The 20474-nt window shown below is 48.7% G+C and overlaps 1 protein-coding gene across 1 annotated transcript in view; it reads left to right on the forward strand.

Moving 5' to 3' along the window:
• Positions 1-20474, forward strand: part of EPHB1 (EPH receptor B1) — a 428352-nt gene that overhangs the window by 154537 nt on the left and 253341 nt on the right. The window contains exon 3 of the mRNA XM_027091661.1: positions 5760-6441. Within this exon, the coding sequence (XP_026947462.1) occupies positions 5760-6441 (682 nt within the window). The remainder of the gene's footprint in view (positions 1-5759; positions 6442-20474) is intronic.

Consider the following 20474-nt stretch of genomic DNA (forward strand, 5'->3'; position numbering starts at 1 on the left):
AGCCATGGCCGCTGAGCCTGCGCATCCGGAGCCTGTGCTCCGCAACGGGAGAGGCCACGGCAGTGAGAGGCCCGCGTACCGCAAAAAAATACACACAAAAAAAAAAAAAAAAAAAAAAAAAAAAAACATAATTCCCCGTCCTCAAGGAGCTCACATCCTGGTAGCGGAAACGAAAGCAATTAACGAATCGTTCAAAGCAGTGCATTATCAAATGCTAAATTGTGGGGAATAGCTCAACCATACTCTAAGCATTTGGGAAGATGGTGGCTGAATATAAGCTGGGAAGGCCTCCTGGGAGAAATAAGACTTGAGGCCCCTCAAAGGAAAGGCTGCCGAGAGAGCTAGGCTCTGCCACCCACCAGCTGCCTGACTCCGGGCCACTATTGTGTCTCTGGGCCTCAGTATGCCCATTTGTCAACAAAAGGTCTTGGTCAACGCGACCTAGAGTGGTTTCCAGGCAGGCTGTTATTCTCCGGTTCTGTGTCACGGAGGAGTTGAGATGGGATGAGGATGGGGTAGAAGAAAAGCTTCAGAACATTAGCAACATTATCAGGAGACAAAAATGGGCACCGTCTCTGAGTGATGGGAGAAGATGTGGCCCTAGCTTGAGCCCTGGCTGTCTCTTGCCTGGTCTGCTGTCATTACTCTTTGACCAAACAGCAAGCCAGGGCATGAATCCAGGCGTGAGGTAATGCTAGCCGTAGGGCATGGCCACGGAAAGCAAGAAAGAAGCCAGATAGGAAGAACTTTGTTCTGGAAGAAATGGCAAATTGTGGTGACAAATTGGGCATGAAGTTGCCAGGGGCATACTGTTTGTGTATAATAGAGACCAGGCCAGCATTGTTGGGTGTTGAGGTGTAGGCTGGACCAGAAAACAAAGAGTGTTTTTCAGAAAAAGCTATGTTAGTTATTAGTTACATGTCATAAAATTTACTCATTTTAAGGGTACAATTCAGTGATTTTCAGTACATTTACAGAATTGTGTAATCATCACCACAATCCCATTTTAGAACATTTCCATCACCCCCAAAAAGATTTTTCATGCCCATTTGCAATCACTCTCCTTTCCCATCCACGATCTCAGGGAAATACTAACACTTTTCTGTCTATAGATTTGCCTTTTCGGGACATTTCATGCAAATGGGACCCTGCAATATGCGGTCTTTTGTGTCTGGTTTCTTTCACTGGGCATCACGTTTTAGAGGTTGTTGCATGTACCAGTGCTTCCTTCTTTTTTTATTTCCAAATAGTACTCCATCGTATGGCTACATCACATCATTTCTGTCATGCCAATTAAAAATGTATGGAGCTGAATTGATCAATATGTTCATTTATGGCTCCTGAGTTTCATGTCATAATTACTGTGCTTACATTGTCTCCATAGTTTCTTTTAGTATTTTTATGGTTTCATTTTTAATGTTTAAATCTTTGATTCACTGAGAATTCTTTTCTGGAGTAAGGTGGGAAATATGGATGAAAATTATGTGTTCTTTTCCAGATGGCTACCCAGCTATTACAACGATTTTAAAAAATGATTCACCTTTTCCCCACTGATTTGAGTTGTGGCCAACCTTTTAAATGTTGAGAGAAACTATTGATTTGACATCTAAAAAATTCCGCCAGTTACACTGCCACCAATAGGCTTGGGAGTGGCCTTTTCTCTTCATTCTTACGGAGACTTGATATTTTATCTTTTTAATTTTGTGCCAATCTGATAAGCAAATCACTGTGTTTTGTTGTTTTACTGGGAGGAGATAATTATAGAAAGGAACACAGGAGGCAGTGTGTCAAATGCCTAGAAGTGGAGGCTGAGAAGCTGCCACTGAACGGAGACCTTTAGGAAGAAATTAGCTTTGGAACAGGCGGTGAGAATGCGTCACAGAGACTGGAGCCAGCACAGGTCTTGGGTAGAAGAAATTGGGTCTGAATATCACTGGGGTCATATATCCATTACTGGTGAAACTCCCCCTTTTTAAGGATCTGGGAAGCGGTGTGCCCGGGGACACAGGGTACCTCAAAGCCTGGCTGGGGAAGCAGGCCTGATGCATGAAAGGGTGTTAAGGGAGCACACTGCCCGTTGGGTCTGGTTAAAGCAGCCTCTCTCTGTCCCTCCGCCCCCACCCCCACCCTGCCCACCTCGGCTGATGAGAGCCTAGAGCTTCTGCTACACCAAGATATATTTTCAGTGTCCACTGGTCTGGTCCAACCCACCATCATCTCTCACCTGGACTAGGACAGTGATGTACATGTCCCGCCGTACACTCGTCCAACCCAGTCTCTACTTTGCATCAGAGAAATCTTTTAAAAACTCAGCTCTGATCACCTGATTTTCCTCCTTAAAACTCATCAATACCTTCTAGTTACCCTCAGGATGAAATTCGAAGTTCTCTACCAGACTCATCCTCTCCCCAGTCTTCTTCCTGCCACCTCCAGCTTTTTATGACTCTTCATTCCTCAATGGTGCCAGGACACTTTTCCCCACCACAGGGCCTTTGCACTTGCTGTTCCTGGGCCTCGATGCTCTGCCCCTTCTCTGCCCCTCTCTGCCCCCAGCAGATGCACACTTTTCCTGGCTAACTTCTATCCATCCGTCCCTCTCAGCTTGGAGGGTCTTCTCTGCCAGACCTCTGTATATCAAGTACACCCCCCGTCACTTGTCATCCTGAAATTTTTCCTCACAGCAGTTAGCACAATTGTAATAATTTAGTTATTTTAATAACCATTTGTCTAATTTCTGTTTCTCTCACTAGATTATAAGCTTCATATTTCTGCATCCCCAGTGGCTAACGGAATGTCTGGCATAAAGTTGGCATTCAGTAATTATTTTTTCATTGATGGATGAATAAGGTAGAACTATAAAGCAATGACACTGATTCCAAGTATCATAAACAAATAATAATGTCTATCCTCGCTGCTGGGAATGCTATTCTACCCTCATCTCGATTTCCCCAAACCTTCTCTTTCCAGGCCCCCAATCCTAATTGCCACTAACTTGGAGAGCATTTGTGCCTCCTCCAGCCCCCTCTGATTGCTATATTTCCAACCCCCGTACCACCCGCGGGCAGGAGAAGAATGAAAAAAGGAAAGAAAAAGACTCCGTCATGGCCTTTTCCGGAACAACGAGGAGTTATTTTCCCTTCTCTCAATTTCTCTCTACTCTTTCCCTTTGAATATACAGCTGTATTCCCCCTAATTTGCTTTGATCGCTCCCTTGGGAGTTGTCATGGAATCAATTAGACCCGTAGATTTTTATGACTCCAGGTCACCCAGTATGATTCCTCATTTTACAGATGAGAAAACTGAGGCTCAGAGAGGTTAATGTTTGAAACAGTTACTTCTGTTGGGTCTTAAAATACCAATCAGTGTCATTTTCTAAGACAAATGTTCTCAATATCCCAGCTCCACAGGAGCGTAAATCCTCATTCTGTCTGTTTAAGGGTGTACTGGTGGTGATAGTCTCAGTGCTAAGGTGAGCCCCCAAAGGTGGGCTTCCTGTCCTGCTCCCACACAGCAGAGCTGCATTAGTCTTGGGTGGGTCAAGGTCCCCACCTTAATTGGGGCCTCAAGCTTCTCCTGTGCTTTGACAAAGGAGTCCCATGTTTGTGCTGAGACCTCATACAGCCCAATGAAATGATGGATCGTGAGTTTAAACAGTTGCAGAACGGCAAAAGAAAAATCCTTTCCTTCCCTCAGAAGTCATGTAGGGTCAACTGGGAAAATGTAATTTCAAAACAGCCATGGGAGAGAGGCCTGAAAATTTGAACTGAAACAACTGTCAGTGATGACTTCTCCCTAATGTATTTGCTTTCTGGTTCCAAAAAACCAGGCAAGCAGAACATAACTATAATGAACACATTTAAATAGAACATAACACAATCTAAAGAAGGAATAAAAAGTGGTTCCTCAACATCTAGAGATTCAATAAGAAATGAAGCAAGGTCTAGGTGCAGTTGGCTGTGTGCGAGGATCCCAGAAGGAGCCCACCAGCTAGAGAGGGAACGGGGCCCCCTGAGAGTGTGGAAGGGGCCTGGGGAGAAGGAGTGGCCATGGGGGTCACTGTACAGGCCTGGGTGGGTGGGGCCCGCTCTCCACGTACCCATCTTTCCTCTGCACCATGCCTGGTCATCAGAAGCCCTGGTACAAGTTTAAAGGACAGCTTTGCTTTGCCCTCCTGCTCCTACAGATAATTAATTCTGTGCAAGAAGAAGTTCTGGTATATTTTCCATGTACACTTGATTAGCTTTTAGCTCTTTTTTTTGCTGTACGCGGGCCTCTCACTGCTGTGGCCTCTCCCGTTGCGGAGCACAGGCTCCAGACGCGCAGGCCCAGCGTCCATGGCTCACGGTCCCAGCCGCTCCACAGCACACGGGATCTTCCCGGACCGGGGCACGAACCTGCGTCCCCTGCATTGGCAGGCGGACTCTCAACCACTGCGCCACCAGGGAAGCCCAGCAATTAATACAATATTTAAAGAAATGGCAGTTGTTTGGGGTTTTTTTGTCACCACTGATCTATTTTCTCTTTTCACTTTAGAAGTTGGATTTCTTCTACCCCTTATTTACTTCTTTAGCAAACACATTGGAACCTCCTGGGAAGACCCCCAGTTCTTGAGGTCAGCGTCCTGAGAGCTCCTCAGTATGGGCAGCTGCTTCCTCTCCCGACATAAGGAAGAAAGAATGACCCAGCAACTCTTCTTTGACCCCTGCCCCAGAGTGGCTCATTAAGGAAGCTGTGTCTTTATGGAGCCCCTCCTCTTATTGCCTGTTACTGAAATAAGTTACTAGGTGAATTTCTTTGGCCATTCAAAGCACTTGTTTCTATTTCCTCTCTTTCCCATCTCCTTTATGGCCATGGGACCATGGATGAAATTGCATGATGTCTTTTCACCTGTAAATTGAGGATGATAATCTAGTTGTATGGGGAACTGTTGAGACTATTGAGAGACATCACTTACTAAATGCATTTTTCCTCCTCTCCTTCCAATCTACAGGACTGCTAAAAGTGAGAGTTCTCTTTTCCAACATGAATCACAATAGTCTCTCCCTTATTAAGAAGCTTTCCTTATTCCCTAAGTAACCCCCTCCAACATTCTCTTCCATCACATCTTTGTTTGACGTGTGTGCAGATGATGCTTAATTTGCTTCATTAAGGATCTCTCTTAGTATCTCTACTCTTATCCGCTTCAGTCTAACTTTTTCAGAGATTGATGTTATAAAACAAAAGTTTATGCGAATCTAAGTTTATTGAACAATTCTGAAAAGCTTTATACTCATATGCTCTTTGGAGATATAAAAGAGTTTCACCACAATAAAGAAATTAGGTTCAGAAATGAGAATTTCCCAGGTGGGGGCGTCATGTGGTCAGACCCGTAATACACAGAGTGACTGCTGAGAGCAGAGGCAGTGGCATTGAAGATGAAAGTGCCTACCATTGCACGGGGCTAAGAGCTGCAGGTGGTCCCTTGGATGTGATGAGTCATTGTCACAATGAGAGCTGTGGGTTAGATGAAGGGAGGCTTTCTAGGGTGAAGTCTGTTATATTTTGGGATGGGCTGCAGAGAAGTCTTCTGAAGTCTGCTTATAAGGAGACCTTTAAAAGCAAGTTCAAATTAGGTGCGTTCATTTCTCAAGTCAAGCAGCCAGACTGGTGAGCTCGTAAGGCCCCCTCCAGTGCCAGGCTTCGCCTCTGCTCTGCCTCTCCTTGTCTTCTTACTCTCTATTTTGTGTTTTTCATGTGTGTGCCTGGCCTGCTTGGTACAGTGGGAAGAAGTCAGTGGCTATGATGAAAACCTGAACACCATCCGAACCTACCAGGTGTGCAATGTCTTCGAGCCCAACCAGAACAACTGGCTGCTCACCACCTTCATCAACCGGCGGGGGGCCCATCGCATCTACACGGAGATGCGCTTCACTGTGAGGGACTGCAGCAGCCTCCCCAACGTTCCAGGCTCCTGCAAGGAGACCTTCAACTTGTACTACTACGAGACTGACTCTGTCATTGCCACCAAGAAGTCGGCCTTCTGGTCCGAAGCCCCTTACCTCAAAGTGGACACCATTGCTGCAGATGAGAGCTTCTCCCAGGTGGACTTCGGGGGAAGGTTGATGAAGGTCAACACAGAAGTCAGGAGCTTTGGGCCTCTTACGCGGAATGGTTTTTATCTTGCTTTCCAGGATTATGGAGCCTGTATGTCTCTCCTTTCTGTCCGTGTCTTCTTCAAAAAGTGTCCTAGCATTGTGCAAAATTTTGCAGTGTTCCCAGAGACCATGACTGGGGCGGAAAGCACATCTTTGGTGATTGCTCGGGGCATATGCATCCCCAATGCAGAGGAAGTGGACGTGCCCATCAAACTCTACTGCAACGGGGACGGGGAGTGGATGGTGCCCATCGGGCGCTGCACCTGTAAGCCTGGCTATGAGCCTGAGAACAGCGTGGCCTGCAAGGGTAAGCCCTGAGGCTCTTGAGGCCTCTACTTCCTGCCCTTCTGGGGCAGGGCTGAGTCAGCAAAGGTCCCTGCCTCCAGCTCGGGATCATAAAGGAACAGAAGAGCCTAATGGCTTCTTCTAAATTTCTGGGGGGAACCTCCATCTCCAGTGCTAGGCCTGATGATTTTCCAGTTGTGTTCAACTGGATATCTGTATTATGGTGGGGGGAAGAGATGGGGAGAATTCCAAACGGTGGATAATAACTTAATAACCACTCAGGTATATTTAGTTTTGGGGACACTGGCACTCATATTCTCCTTCTCTCTCTCTTTCTCCCTCTTTCAGACACACACACACACAGAGACCCACACACCTGCATCCAGTCCAGCCCCGTGCTCTGAGGTGTGGACTATTTGGGTTGTCATAGACAAGTCACTCAAAGATAACTGAGAAATGACTGAAGTTGGAAAATATTTTTGTTCATTTCAGTACAGCTCCCACAGCACTTAGCTTGGTACCGAACTCATGTAGCTCATTAACTCAAAACCCCCTGGCTTGGCTGTCTTCCTCCAGGGTCTCAGTGCCAGGCCCTGGGGTAGGAATGGGGTCTAGCATTAGTAGGTCCTGAAAGGAGGTGAAGCTGTTGGAATCGGGGTGGGACAGTACTGTGTGTTCTACTACCTGTGCTTTGGGATGATACAGTGTGATGGTGACTGTGCAGATGGGGGCATCAGGGTACCCTGTGCTCACACTGACCCTCCTCAGTCCAGGAGAGCACGTGTGCAATACATGGCAATAAACGTGCTGAACTGGCTTGAGACTCCATCTTCTCTGGGAGTTAATAGAGGGGTCTAGAGGGTCCATGGCTCATCTGTTGCCTGAGTACGTGGAAGCTGAACAGGAGGGAATCCAAAGTTGGGGAAGAGAAGACTGTTTTCCTTTATCTTTTGCTTGTGGCTTTCAAAGTTTCAGATTCTTTCAAGAGCAAGGCTTCCCATATGGACCTCAGAAACCACCTTGACCCTGACTCCTTACTAGGGTTGCCCCAGTCCTTTGGGGACAAGTTGGAGGTGGAGGGGGCTGTGGTTGCTCCTTCTTCTCCATCATGAGCTTCATTCCAGCTGTCCTCCGTCATCATCCCCACCCTGCCTGAGCATCAGAACATCCCTTGCATGTCTCCTTCCCCACTTACCTTGCTCACCAAACACCTGCACAAAGCACCAGGCACAGGATTGCTGATGCCCACCGGCTCTGCGATCCTCTGGACTCAGCTAATTGCCTGGGCTGGGGCACTCACACAGCCTTTCTGAGGCCTGCTGAGAGCAGAGAGCTGTGCCTTTGTGTCTTGATTGGGTTTCTTGGTTATGGTACCCGTGATGGATGATGTGGAAACTGGAGGGAGAGAGTGCCAGATCAAGTGATGAATCAACGCAGACAGGTTTAAAACCAACCCAGCCTGGTCCCACAGCGCTCCTCTTTGTCCCATTGTTTGGGGGTGGGAGGGAGGTGCCCTCTTGGGCATGTGTCAGGGTCTGAGTGGAGACCCAGGCCCCAGGCTGAGTTCTTAAAGGCGCAGGTGCGGCAGCTGCCAGGCATGCTTGCAATAGCATGGGTGATTTCTCCAGGCTTCAAAGGGTGGCCACACTGTACTTACTGGCTGGGGTCCTCTTGTTTCCCATTATTTCCTGAGCAGAACGGCAGGAACCAGAGCAAGCATTGATTGGTTCTGATTTAATTGGGACTCTGGGAACAGGCTCTCATTTCTCTGGGCTAACTGGAAATGTTCTCTTTTGGGGGGTTCTTGTGTCCCTGTTGCTTGTCCGTCACCTCCTGTGGTTGTCCTGGGAGGGCCTATGGAGACAAATATGTAAATCCAAGTGGTTACTTTCCATCCTCCCTACTCAGCCCCACCCTCCTCCTGACTTTTGGTGGATGTTCCTGATCTAGGGCTGTCATGAACCTGACCTGACTTCACAAACTACTTGTTGCAAACTCACTGGAAGCTGGAGGAGATGGGGAGACCAGGACATCATCACTTTGCCATTTCAGAGGCACAGGCAGCCACATTTTGGTGGCATCTCTAAGAGCAGAGAGTGGCAAGCCAGGTGGCATCATGGGTCCTGCAGCCCAGCGGCCTGGCTGAGCTCAGTGCCCTAGAAAGGCAGAAAAGCACCTTTCCTCTGTCTCAAGAACTTTAAGCTGAATCTTCCAAATTCTTTGACCTTGGCTCTGCTAGTAACCCGGGCTTGATGGCTGAGCCTGACCTCCCTTCCCAGGGCTCATAGCAAGGGACTGCCCGGGGACGTAAAGGGGCCTGGGGCATAGATGGTGATCTTAGGAGGATTTTGCACCCTTTGCATAGGGATGGGCAGTGCATGGAAAGGTACTTGTAACTAGTCCTTGGGGTGTTTCTTCAAGAGAAGGTGCTCAATTCATTTTGGATGCTCATGCTGGGGGGGTGTCAGGTGGGCACTGTGGCCCTTCACAGCAGTTCTGGGGTGGCCTGCCTAGTACAGGCAATTCTCCTGAGGCAAGAAGCATGGAGATTGGTGGATGCAATAGAGACCTGTAGGTGAGAAAGTCTTGCGAGTCTCCATCAGCTGTCCCGGTAGGACTGGAGAATGAAGGCAAGCTGCTCTCTCTCAGTACAGCCCTGAGAACTGATGTCTTGGAGCCCGGCTGGGAGAAACCTGGATGGTTCTGTGATTCACGGTTATGTTGATCTGATTAACTTTCTTTTCCAGATATTTGAATCTGAGCCTCTGCATGTGTCGAATCTATGGGCTGACAGAAAGAATATCTTTTATATTGTTTTTCTGGCAGTTCAGACTTTCATCACAGGCAAGAATCTTATTCTGACTTTTGCCTTTGCATCTGCTAAACCCTCTCCTGTCAAAGACATGGTGACCAATTTCTTGGTTTTGCAGAAACATTTGGGGACCAATTAGGTAGCTCAACCAGCAAAGAGTGGTCCTGGCCTAGAGCTGTTCCTGTTGTGAGGAGGGAGGGTGCTGGAAGGAAGGGGTGGCAAGCAGAGGAAGCCGTGGGAGGAGCTTGCACATCAGGCTGTGCAGCGAGCACACTCTCTAGAGGTCTCCATGGCCCCAGGGGAGAGACTTCCTGTCCCCAACTCTCTCTCTGGAGCCTGTTCCGGACTCATCCTTCCTGCACACGTAGGTTGGATTGATCAGGCAGAATCACAGCAGCCTGTTGACCCCACCAGTGACTCTGACCCCATCATGCATTTATCTCTGTGAAATTGTTAATTACTAGGAAAATGACCTATATGCCCCACTTTCAAGTTTTATGCTCTTAGTTTAGCAGATTAATGAGAAATCATGGCTTTGTCTTTCCCCACCTGCATGCCTTCCCTGCTCAGGTTGATGGCTAAGTCCATTCTCTTTGTGAGTCCCTGTAGCCTAACTGTCCCTGGGCCAGGGAGGCCAAGAGCTGGTGCTTGGCAAGCTCCCTCTGTGCTGTGACGCCTAAAATGTTGCATCAGCTAAAGTTGGTCTCAGGGGTCAGCTAAGATCATTCCAGCTCTGGATGTTAGCAGGGCCTTGGCAGCTCCTGAGGAAGAACAGAGCTGTTCTCAGCTGTTCTCTGTCCCTCGTTTTGTGTCTCTTCTGCTCCTTAGCATCCATCAAAGGCCTGCCTTGGGCCCTACAACCTCATGGGCACTGTCTGTGCAGCCCTTCGCCCCCGCCCCCCGCCGCCCCGCTCCTCCCCCAGGTCTCTTCTTCCCTCCTTCCCTCCCTCCAAACGGGGACTGTTTTCCTTGGTAATTTTCCACCTACATGTAAATTCCTTCATGCCTGGAAACCCAAGGGACATTTTGAAGCTTTCAACAGTTTCAGCACCTTTGTCAACCTGAGCAGCCGAGATGAGCCAATCTATAAGCCTGGGGGAGTTGAGACAAAAAATCTGCAGGATTCGAAGGAGGAGAAAAATGTGTTTAATTTAGCTCCTCTTGGAAAAAAAGAAGTTTCTGGGACCTATTTCCACCTCCCTTCATCCTGGATGTTGAAAGAGAAACTGGGGGCCTGACAGAGAGTGCGTGTGTGTGTGTGTGTGTGTGTGTGTGTGTGTATGGTGCTGTGCTGGTGGCTGCATTCAGGGGCACTGAGGAACCTTTTCTGCTCTGCTCTCTGGCCCATCAGCTGTTGGCTGGTGACTGAGAGGAAGGCCACAACCTAGACGCCTCCTCTCAAGCCCCAGGGAGACCCGCTCTGTGGAGGCCAGGGTCATTAACACCGCAGCCTGGTAAGATGAGCTTCATAATGGGATTGCCCAACGGACTACTTCATTGAGAAACCTCTCGGGCCTCCACGGTGGCCCTGCCCAGCGCCCTCCAGAGAGGCCTCCTATGTAATTGGCTGGATGTAATGGACACCCGCATGAGCAGCAGGAAACAGAGCTGGAAGGATGCCCCCTGCCTCACCGACTCCAGCACGCTGGGCAGGGTGCATGGTCCCAGACTCTGGTGGTGGCAGGGGACAGCAAGGAGAACAGGGGAGAGGGGCAGCTCTGGGTTCCAAACCCCCTTGTGCTCTGCATCGCCCCTTCTGCCTTTGAAGGACAGGGGTAGAAGCACCCAATACAAGCAATCATGATTCTTCCAGGTCAGTGCTAGTGTAAAGAGAATGTTCTGGGCATGATAGCTGTCCTGGGTAGAAGTCCATGACTTAGTAAATATTATCAAAGATGATGACGAAGGCACCATACGGTCATTATTGAGTCGGTGTGGGCAGTGGAGACATCATGGGGTGAGCAGTTGAGCTGGGGCTCTGGGCCCACCACTATTGCACCATGAAGAACCATTGAGCCTGAAACAGCCCAAGCGGGTGGGTGGCGGTGAGGGTGGGGGTGGGAGTGGGCAGGATATGGAGAGACCATCTATTCTGACTGCCTCATTTATCCATGGAGAGAGGGCGGCCAGAGAGCATCTCTGGATACCAATCCAGGGAGCCCTGTTGGGTAATGTCAGAGCTGGGATCAGGACCCAGGTCTGGGAGGCCACCATCTGCCTCTGCTTCTGAGTCTGGTTTTTGTTGAAATTAACCGTCCTTGGACACACAACATCTGTTTCCAGGAATATCCACCCCCTCTCAGCTGTTTTCCCATGAACACTTTCTCTGTGTCTGTGTTGTCCCTTGTTTTATCTTGGGTCCAGGCGCTCCGTGGAGCTGTGCTCTACAGTCATACATTTCTGCACCATACAGCACAGGGCTCCACGTTGACTACCCCCATCTTCTTTGTAATCTTTCTGGGAGCAGTACCATGCCTCCAGATGTTCTGACATGTTGACGTGCCTGTGAGCCATCCAGAGGGGCATGGCATCTGGGTGGGGGTGGGGTGGGAGGGTGGTGACACCAAGCTCCCTGAAAAAGGTGAGGTCTAAGGCTTTGTGCTTTCAGAAGAGGACAGGGGGAATGGCAGGGCTGTGGGCTGGAGGCCTGATTGTGGCTCTGTAATCGGCATCAAGGAACAGCATGGGCCCCGAGGGCTGAACCCGGGCTCAGGCAGGGCTGGGGTCAGACTTACCCCCTTTGCTTCCTGTCCCCAACTCTCTCTCTGGAGCCGGACAGCCCCTGTATATGCAGAACTTGAGCACACCCATCTGCACAAACTTCCTTGCCTAGAGGGTGAATCACCACTTTTGAGTTTGAAGCATGGAGATGAAAACTCCCACTGGATCTGAGCTTGCCTGGAGCTGGGACCCTCCATTCTGGACCACAGGAGCTCTGATGATCTGAGCTCTGTTTCCACTGCTTTGGCCCGTTGACAAGCTGTGCTGACAGTGCCCTGATGCTTCTGGGCCTCAGTTCTCTCTCAAGGCAGCGGGGTGAAGATCCCGAGAAGAGTCAGCTCAGGGCAGCTGCAAATGGTGAAGGAATGCATCCTGTTTGCACACCGCCAGGAGCAAGCCTTATTTTGCCAACAGGGCCATGGCAGGGACACTGAGAGAGGGACACCCTGGCCTTTCCCTAGGGGTGGGGTCTCTGTCTGCAGATGTCCTGTCTGTACTGTCCTTGCTGGCTAAGAGCTGGAGTACCAGTTACCTGGTCAGGCAGCTGCAGCTGAGCCTTCCACTTTTGTTTTAACGGTCAGTTAATGAGGCAGGGCAGGAAAACCCCAGGGAGATGTGGCTTAGGACAGAGGAGTATGTCTCGATCTGTTTGGGGCCCCGAGAGCTATCCTCTATGACAGAGAGCATCTTGCCTTCTAGTGTGCCCACCCAGCCTGCCGCACGAGGAGTCTGTGCAGCTGCAGGTGTACTGGGTTCACCCTCTCGTGTGTGTTTGTGTGTGTGTGTGTGCATGCGCGCGGGCACACTCATGGCCCAAGAGGTCGGGAGGAAATCAGCTCGGCTGCGTCAGGCCCTGGAGAGGTTGGTGAGGGTTAGGAGGCACTGTGGGAAACCTCAGGAGGCTTCTTGGAATCACAGGACAGAAATTTAGGGCCAGGAGCAGCTCTGACAAGGGTTTTTATTGAGGGTGGGACTGGTTCAGGAGGAGGGCTGGACCAGGCCCTTCAGCTTCTAGCTTGTCCCTGGCGTCTGTCTGGAATAGCCCACCAACGCCGTGGGCACATAGTGCCCCTAGTGGGGGCTGGAGTTACTTGGTCTTCAGGTATGACCCTGGGGCCTGCTCGGGTCACCTCCTTGCAGGCCTTGGCACTTCTGGCCTCCCATTCCTCAGTCTAGCTGGATTCCACTTGTGAGTTCCCGTGGATGGAGTGTCTCTATGCTCATTCTTTCTCTAGGTTCTTATTGGACACCTACTGTTGCCAGGCCCTTTACACTTATACACTCAGATGAAGCGATTATGCTTCTGAGAATCTGCTAGATTCTTAGCTCTTAGAAAGCACTTGCAATAATCAGAGGGCAAGGAGACCACAAGTGGCCTATGGAGGGTGGCCCCTCCCAGCTAGGTAAGGCCTCTAAGCCCACCAGATGACACATACTTTGCTTTCCCACAGTGGTCCCCCAGCCTGCTCTTACACACCACTAGGGATGGGACACTCTGACTTCCTGAGGCAGCCTGGTTCATCACGGAGCCCTTCTTTCTAGGACTGAAATGAATTAGGGGCCCACTGCTGTTGTTCCTGGGTTGGAACTTTTAAGCAAATCTCCCTTATCCCAAGTTACCTTTTGTTGTTGTTATTTTTTAAATGCTTTGAACAGGTAGGACATATGAAATGAAGTTTCCCTTTGACTCTGGTCCTGATCAGGTCCCTCACTGTTTTAGTTTCTGATATTCTCTTGCCAATAGGATCCATGCATTTGCACATCCAGAATGTAGACAAGCCCTTTCCTCATCTACACAGGGCTTACTGCACAAGGTTTTTCACCTAGTTCCACACACCCCCACTTTCTTGCTTAACAAGGAAAGTTAGCAGTAGTTTGGTTGGTTGTGTTACCTAGAAATCTGGCCTTTTTCCTTCCAATGATTGTGTAATATTCCACTGGATGGTTGTACCTTTATTTAATTGGTCCTTCATTTATATACATGTAGGTTGCATCTTGTGTTTTGCTATTTCTAAACAATTTCAGCAAACATCCTTGTGCTTCATCTTTGCACTTAGGAGTGAGCATATCTGTGAGATTAATTAATTAATTTATTTATTCAATGAATATTTATTGAGGACTTTCTGGTGTGCCACGGACTTTTCTAAGAGCTAAGATGTAGCAAGTTCTTAGAAGTAAAATTGCTGAATCAGAATATAAATTTTTAATTTTGATAGATATTCCCAAATAGTCCTCCAAAAAAAGGACATTTTCTTCCAACTTTTGCTCCCACCAACAATGTATGAGGGTTCCTCTTCCCCATACCTTTGCCAAGATAATAAAATATCAATTGTTTTTAGCTTTGCCAATCTGAGAGATGAAAATTGGCCTCCCACTGTGCTTTCAGTTTCCATTTGTCTTGCCATGAGGGGCACTGAACATGGCAAAGATCCATAAATTGCCCTGCTTGTGGGTCGAGACGCAAGTGTTCCTATGTAACGCATCATTACGTTAGGTGGGTTTGCACTTGGCAGTCAGTTTGGAGTGTGCTCACTCCACGATGTAGTCTACCCTTCACTCTCCTCTGGTCCCTTCCCTCCTGCCCTTCATCCCACCCTTCATGCATTCTTCGCCCATCTCGAGCCTCAGGACATTTGGGCACGTGCTGTGCACCTATTTCAGTGTTTCCCAACTGTGGTAAGGAAAAGGAGAACAGGTGGGACAGGACAAGAGCTGGTGCTGTTGCAAAAGGGCCATGCCACCCTTCTGGCCAGTCTCAGGAAGGCTGGCCAAGCCCGGTTTGGGGGGAAACACACCTCATTTTTCCCATCCTTCTCCTGCCCAGGGCCTGTTCTGGGCTCCATGCTCCCCTTCTTGCAGTCCTGCTCTGCCCCACGCATCCCTCAGCTCTCACCCTTTGCCCAGTGCCTCCACCTGGCATCGCTTCCTTTTACTCTCTCAGCTTACCTCTGGGGCCTCGGGGCTCAGCTCACCCTGGTGACTCCCACTCCACTGCCCCTTCCTAAATCACCAGCCCTCAGCCGGTGCCTCCTCCAGCCTCCTCTACATTTCTTCTGCAGCCTCTCACCCTCACTAGACCTGCCACCCCTTCCGCGGCAGCCCTGAATCTGGCTCAGTCCCATCCCTGACCAGGTATCCTTGCCCAGCCTGCAGAAGCCCCAGGTCTACTTCTGCCAGTGGGCGTTGTCTTAGCCCTGGCCTGCGGCTCACTGCCTCATTCTCTTCTTGGTTTTGTCTTCAACTCTGCAGCAGTTCTTTCTCTCTGGGGCCATGGACTTCCCACCTCTCTTACTAGCCTCAGCCTCCCTCTCCCCTCTCCTCTCCCCTCCACTCCTCTCCCCTCTCCCCCTCCTTTCCATCTTCCTCCCTCCCTTCCTTCACTACTTTTCTGTTTAAATATATTCAGGTTAAAAGGTGAGTCAGCTTAAAAATAATAAGTTAAATAATAAATTTTAAAATCTGGCATGTAGATATGGCAAAAAGCAATCAAGATAATATGCAAGTGACTGATGTTTAAAAAACTGCTGACTTGGGCTTCCCTGGTGGCGCAGCTGTTGAGAGTCCGCCTGCCGATGCAGGGGACATGGGTTCATGCCCTGGTCCGGGAGGATCCCACATGCCGCGGAGCGGCTGGGCCCGTGAGCCATGGCCGCTGAGCCTGCGCGTCCGGAGCCTGTGCTCCGCAACGGGAGAGGCCACAACAGTGAGAGGCCTGCGTACTGCAAAAAAACAAAAACAAAAACGAAAACAACAACAACAAAAAAACTGCTGACTTGCCCCGTTTACCTAGGTTAAGAAAGCAGCCTGTGTGCTCTGCAGGGCAGTCCCACACTCCATTGTCAGATCATGCTGACGGCTCTGATTCGGGTACAGAGCAAACTTCTCTGGACTGGCTTTCAGCTTGCATTGAGGCACTAGTGCAGCGTGGCTATCCTTTATAGAGCACTCATATGTACCGGCTGCTCTGCCAAATTCCTCTCCTGCATTATCTCATAAATCCTCACTGTAGCCCTATGAAGTACATACAATCATCATGCTCGCTTTTCAGTTGAAGATACTGAGGCCCAGAGAAGCTAAGTAGCTTTGCCGAGGTCATGGAACATAGGACTCTGAGGCCTGGCTGATAACTCTTATTCTATATTCCTCTGACAGCTGGAGAAGGGCAAGATTTGCTTAGGGGCAGACCTGTGTTTTGTGAGGGGAGCTAGGGCTTCAGTGTCCCACGTGGACTGAGATATAAGCCTTCCCTAAGGTACCCAAAGAAAAGCCATCAGAGTTTGATCAGCATTTTCCATTGGCTAGGGATGAACCAGGAGGTTCATGGAGGGACCATGCTCATGGCAAGAATGAATCAAAGACACACCCCTCCGGCTCCATGGTCAGCCCAGCTCTCACCCTTCTCCTCCCCAAGCTCCCTACGGGCAGGGCCACCCCTGATGAGCCTCTGTGTCCCAAATGCCTACACTGTGCCATCTGTGAAATGAGAACCAAACAAAACACATTGAAAACAAAATTGGTGGAAACAGGATGTGAGCTGAGGAGGAAGAAAAGCTTTGCAAGTAAGTCAGACAGAGAAAGACAAATATCATATGATAGCGCTTATATGTGGAATCTAAAAAAAAAAAAAGTGATACAAATGAACTTCTTTACAAAACAAAAGCAGACTCACAGACTTAGAAAACAAACGTATGGATACAAAGGGGAAAGATACTGGGCAGAGTGGGCAGAGATAAATTGGGAGTTTGGGATTGACATGTACACACTACTACATTTAAAAGAGATAACCAACAAGGACCTACTGTATAGCACAGGGCTCAATATTGTGTAAGAACCTAAATGGGAGAAGAACTTGAAAAAGAATAGATACATGTATATGTATAACTGAATCACTTTGCTGGACGCTGAAACTAACACAACATTGTTAATCGACTCTACTCCAATATAAAATAAAAATTAAAAAAAAAAAAAGATGTTTAAGAAAACATCTCAGCTGAACCAGGCAGTGTAAACTCCGAACAAACCAGGCAGGAACAGAGCGCGAGTCCGATGACAAGGCGTGCACTCGGAGAGGTGACGATGGCAGAACCAGATGGAGGAAGTAACCAGTGATGACAGAGGCCTTGTCTGTTGTCCAATAGAGTGACACGTTGTACACACAGGCACACACAGAAGAAAATCAACAGAGCGGTTGCAAGCCCATACGTCATGAAACCCTTTTGCTAAAAGTTGGTGATAATGTGTCAGTTTGACAGAGGACATAAGGTCAGTGTAACGTGTGTGCTTCAAGCAGAAAATGACAATCTGCTCTTTGCACAAGATGGATACAGCTTCTCATTGAAATTGTATGGAATATGCAAGAACTCTGCCAAATCATGAACTTGGCAAAAATGTACCTGTTCTGCGAATTAGGCAATTGGAGGGTTTCTGTTGGGTTTTTGGGTCTGTCACACACATGCCTGTGTTGATCTGAATGTGGAGGCCCTTGTGGCTTGGGCTTCTCTTCTCTCACTGGTTCTGTTTGTCTTCCCCTCTGCATCTTTGGCCAAATTTGTCTCTCCTCTGTTTTCCTTTTTTTTTTTCCTCCATTTATTCTATTCTTTTGTCTGTCTTCTCTCTGGAGTTGATTCGAAAAGAGAGAAAAGAGAAAACACATTCCACTGGTAGAATTTTAATGAATGGATGGCTAATTCCATTCATTTTATTTTTTTTTTTCCTCTAGGAAACTGTTTAGATGCAAATTGCAAGGACAAATGCATTTTTTCACATAGGAAAATATAGGAAATCAATGTTCATCAGTGAAATCAATTGCAAATATTACGAGTAAATTTTTTCTCAAAATTATTAATATGTAATCACACGTGTTGATAATAAGGTTATTTTTTAAAAAGAGCATAGCTTTTAAAAAAATGTCTTTGTAGAATGCCCTGCTTCTCCATGCTCATTTCTTTATTTTTCTGGAACATACTCTACTGCTTTCAGCTTCTTCAGCCCCATTCTTGATTATTCCTGGCTTATGAGAATTCTTTCAAACTTCCTTTTTTTCCTAACATCTTTCAAATCTTTCAGTCCAGCTACTAGTTAAGAACCAGTTACCACAGACGTTTGTGTTTTTTTTTTTTAACATCTTTATTGGAGTATAATTGCTTTACAATGGTGTGTTAGTTTCTGTTTTACAACAAAATGAATCAGTTATATATATACATATGTTCCCATAACTCTTCCCTCTTGCGTACCCAATCAGAGTGACAGATGCAACCTTTCAGGCTGACAGCTGCCCCTCCCCTCTTGTAGGTAGCTCTAACCCGCTTACCTAGCCCACTTACCTCAGAATTTCCTCATGCAAACTCAGTTATTTGGGAGAGTGTTTCATCTTTGGGGATTGGACTTTCCACTCCCCTTTGCTCTGAACCCCATCAGGGGGCACTTACCGCCCCTCCTTGCGCATTTGTAGAGTCTAAATGTGAACTCACAGTCCCAACGCAGGCAGCAGCCCCCTCCCATCTGAGGACTTGCTGCAGCCTTGGAGGCAATGGACGTCTCCCCAGAGAGCTGACAGCATCAGCACACTAGCCAGTTGGACATCCACACCCCCACGTCTTCCTGACCAGGAGGAGGTAGAGGTGGCCGGACATCCTGACCCCCCGGGTCCTCTCCCTGCCCTGGCTCCCCCCGATGGCCCGGGCTCTTCTGGCCCTCCCCCCCCCCCCCCCCCCATGCCCCCAGTCTCCTTTCCCGCCCGTAGCTGTGTACCGGCCCTTCCTTCTGGGCCACAAAAGCTCTCTAGACAGACATTGTGTGCTGTTTGCCAACACGGGGGCCCGGGTACACAGAGGGGGCGAGGGAGAGGCCAGCTGCTCTCTCTTTTCACACAGACCTTTGCTTTCTCCCTTTCAGTCTCCCCCTGGCTCTCTGTCTTTGAACGTGCATACAAAAATAAAAAAAGCAGTTGCTAATTAGAGCCAGAGAATGAGAGCGAGCCTGGAAGAGGGAGGTAGTGGAGGGGCCAGCTCCCGTGCAAATCAACCAGGGAGGAAGGGCAGAGGGGCCCCTGTGGGGCTTGGGAGGGATAGTTGGTCAAAATAAGCAACAATGCTTCTTCGGAATGGCAAAGAGGGATCTTGTCTTAACCTCCTGTCCTAAAAGGGGAGGAAAGCAGAAATGACAGAGTTTCTTGTAAACTCCCACTGCTGGTGTCCATCTACCTTCTCATCTTTGTCCCTCTCTCAGTAGCCCCGTAAACAATAGTATCTATTTGGGGGACACTTAAGTGTATCCTTTTATTGGTCATTTTTGTTCTGGCTGATAGAGAATGCAGGATCACTGGCTGAGAGGGGAGCCCCCTTACGGAGGAGCCGCTGAGGCATCAGGAAGTGCCGCTTGGAAAACATCCTCTGACAAATCAAGGCTCTCCGTCAGGGCTTTTTTCTCACCCAGTCCTATTCTTGGTTCGCCAGGCAATTTCTTTTCCTAACCCCATGTCATTAAGTTCGCCAAAAGCAAAAGCAGCCCTGATGCCCGGGGCTGAAGGGCTGGAGGCCCGGTGGATGGCTGGGGAACAGCAGCCAGTGTCAGGACAGGAACCGACTCCGACCGGAGATCTTTGAACCCATTGCAGGCTCACAGAAGGTTCCAGATACCACAGCAGTCAGGGCCTGGGGGCACCTACCTGGCAGTTATGTGGCTTAGAATGACCCCGTGCTTCATGGGGCCAGGATCACTCTGAAGGCTGGGAGGTGCCCGGGGGCACTGGCTTTGGAGAGCTGGCAGTCACAGGGAGGAAGGGTTACCTGGTGACTCGGCCTGTCTAGAGATGCAGTTTCTCCAGGCATATGGTGAATGAACTGATGATGCAGATCTATAAAGGTTTTGACGTCAGTGCCCTGTGCGTTGAAAAAAAATGAGGTAATTTTCTGAAAAGGAGAACAGTGGAAGCCTCATCGTGATACACATTGGTACTAACAAGTCAGGAAGGAAGAAAGGAAAAGGAAATAGAACCTGGAAAGCAAAGACTATAACTAGCTCATTTTCTTCCACTGGTGGCTGTTTCAGGTGATGGCTACGTGTGAGAAGAGAGACCCCACTGGAATCTATTGGGAACATCCTCCAGTTCTGGGATGAGGTCTCAAAATGAGCTTTTCCGGAGTCCATACACAGTGGACTGTCTGTAGCACACAGCTCAGTGTAGCTCGTCTTAACCCTGCCCAAGGACTCCTCTGGAAAATAAGGGCTTGAATCCATATCCCATGCAACTAGCCAGACCACAAAGCTGTTGAGAAAACAGCCATCGATGGGTAGTTGTCAAGAGCAGGCGGCAGGAAAGCTTGGGTTGTTCTGTCCTGGCTCTGTGTTTATGGGCAGAATGACCTCTCTGGGCTCAGTATCGTGTTAAGTGGTTTTATAACACTGTGTTAAGTGGTCTTATAACACTGGGCTCGGGCTGGCAGTGAAGACACCATGAGAATCTCTGCCTGGGTAGAGTTCAGCCAAGATCTTGGCATGTTGCAAGGGTTCAGAAATAGATG

The sequence above is a fragment of the Aethalodelphis obliquidens genome, unplaced genomic scaffold (genome assembly GCF_003676395.1).
Source record: "Aethalodelphis obliquidens isolate GAN/ISIS:26980383/991018 unplaced genomic scaffold, ASM367639v1 scaffold72, whole genome shotgun sequence".
Lineage (NCBI taxonomy): Eukaryota > Metazoa > Chordata > Mammalia > Artiodactyla > Delphinidae > Aethalodelphis > Aethalodelphis obliquidens.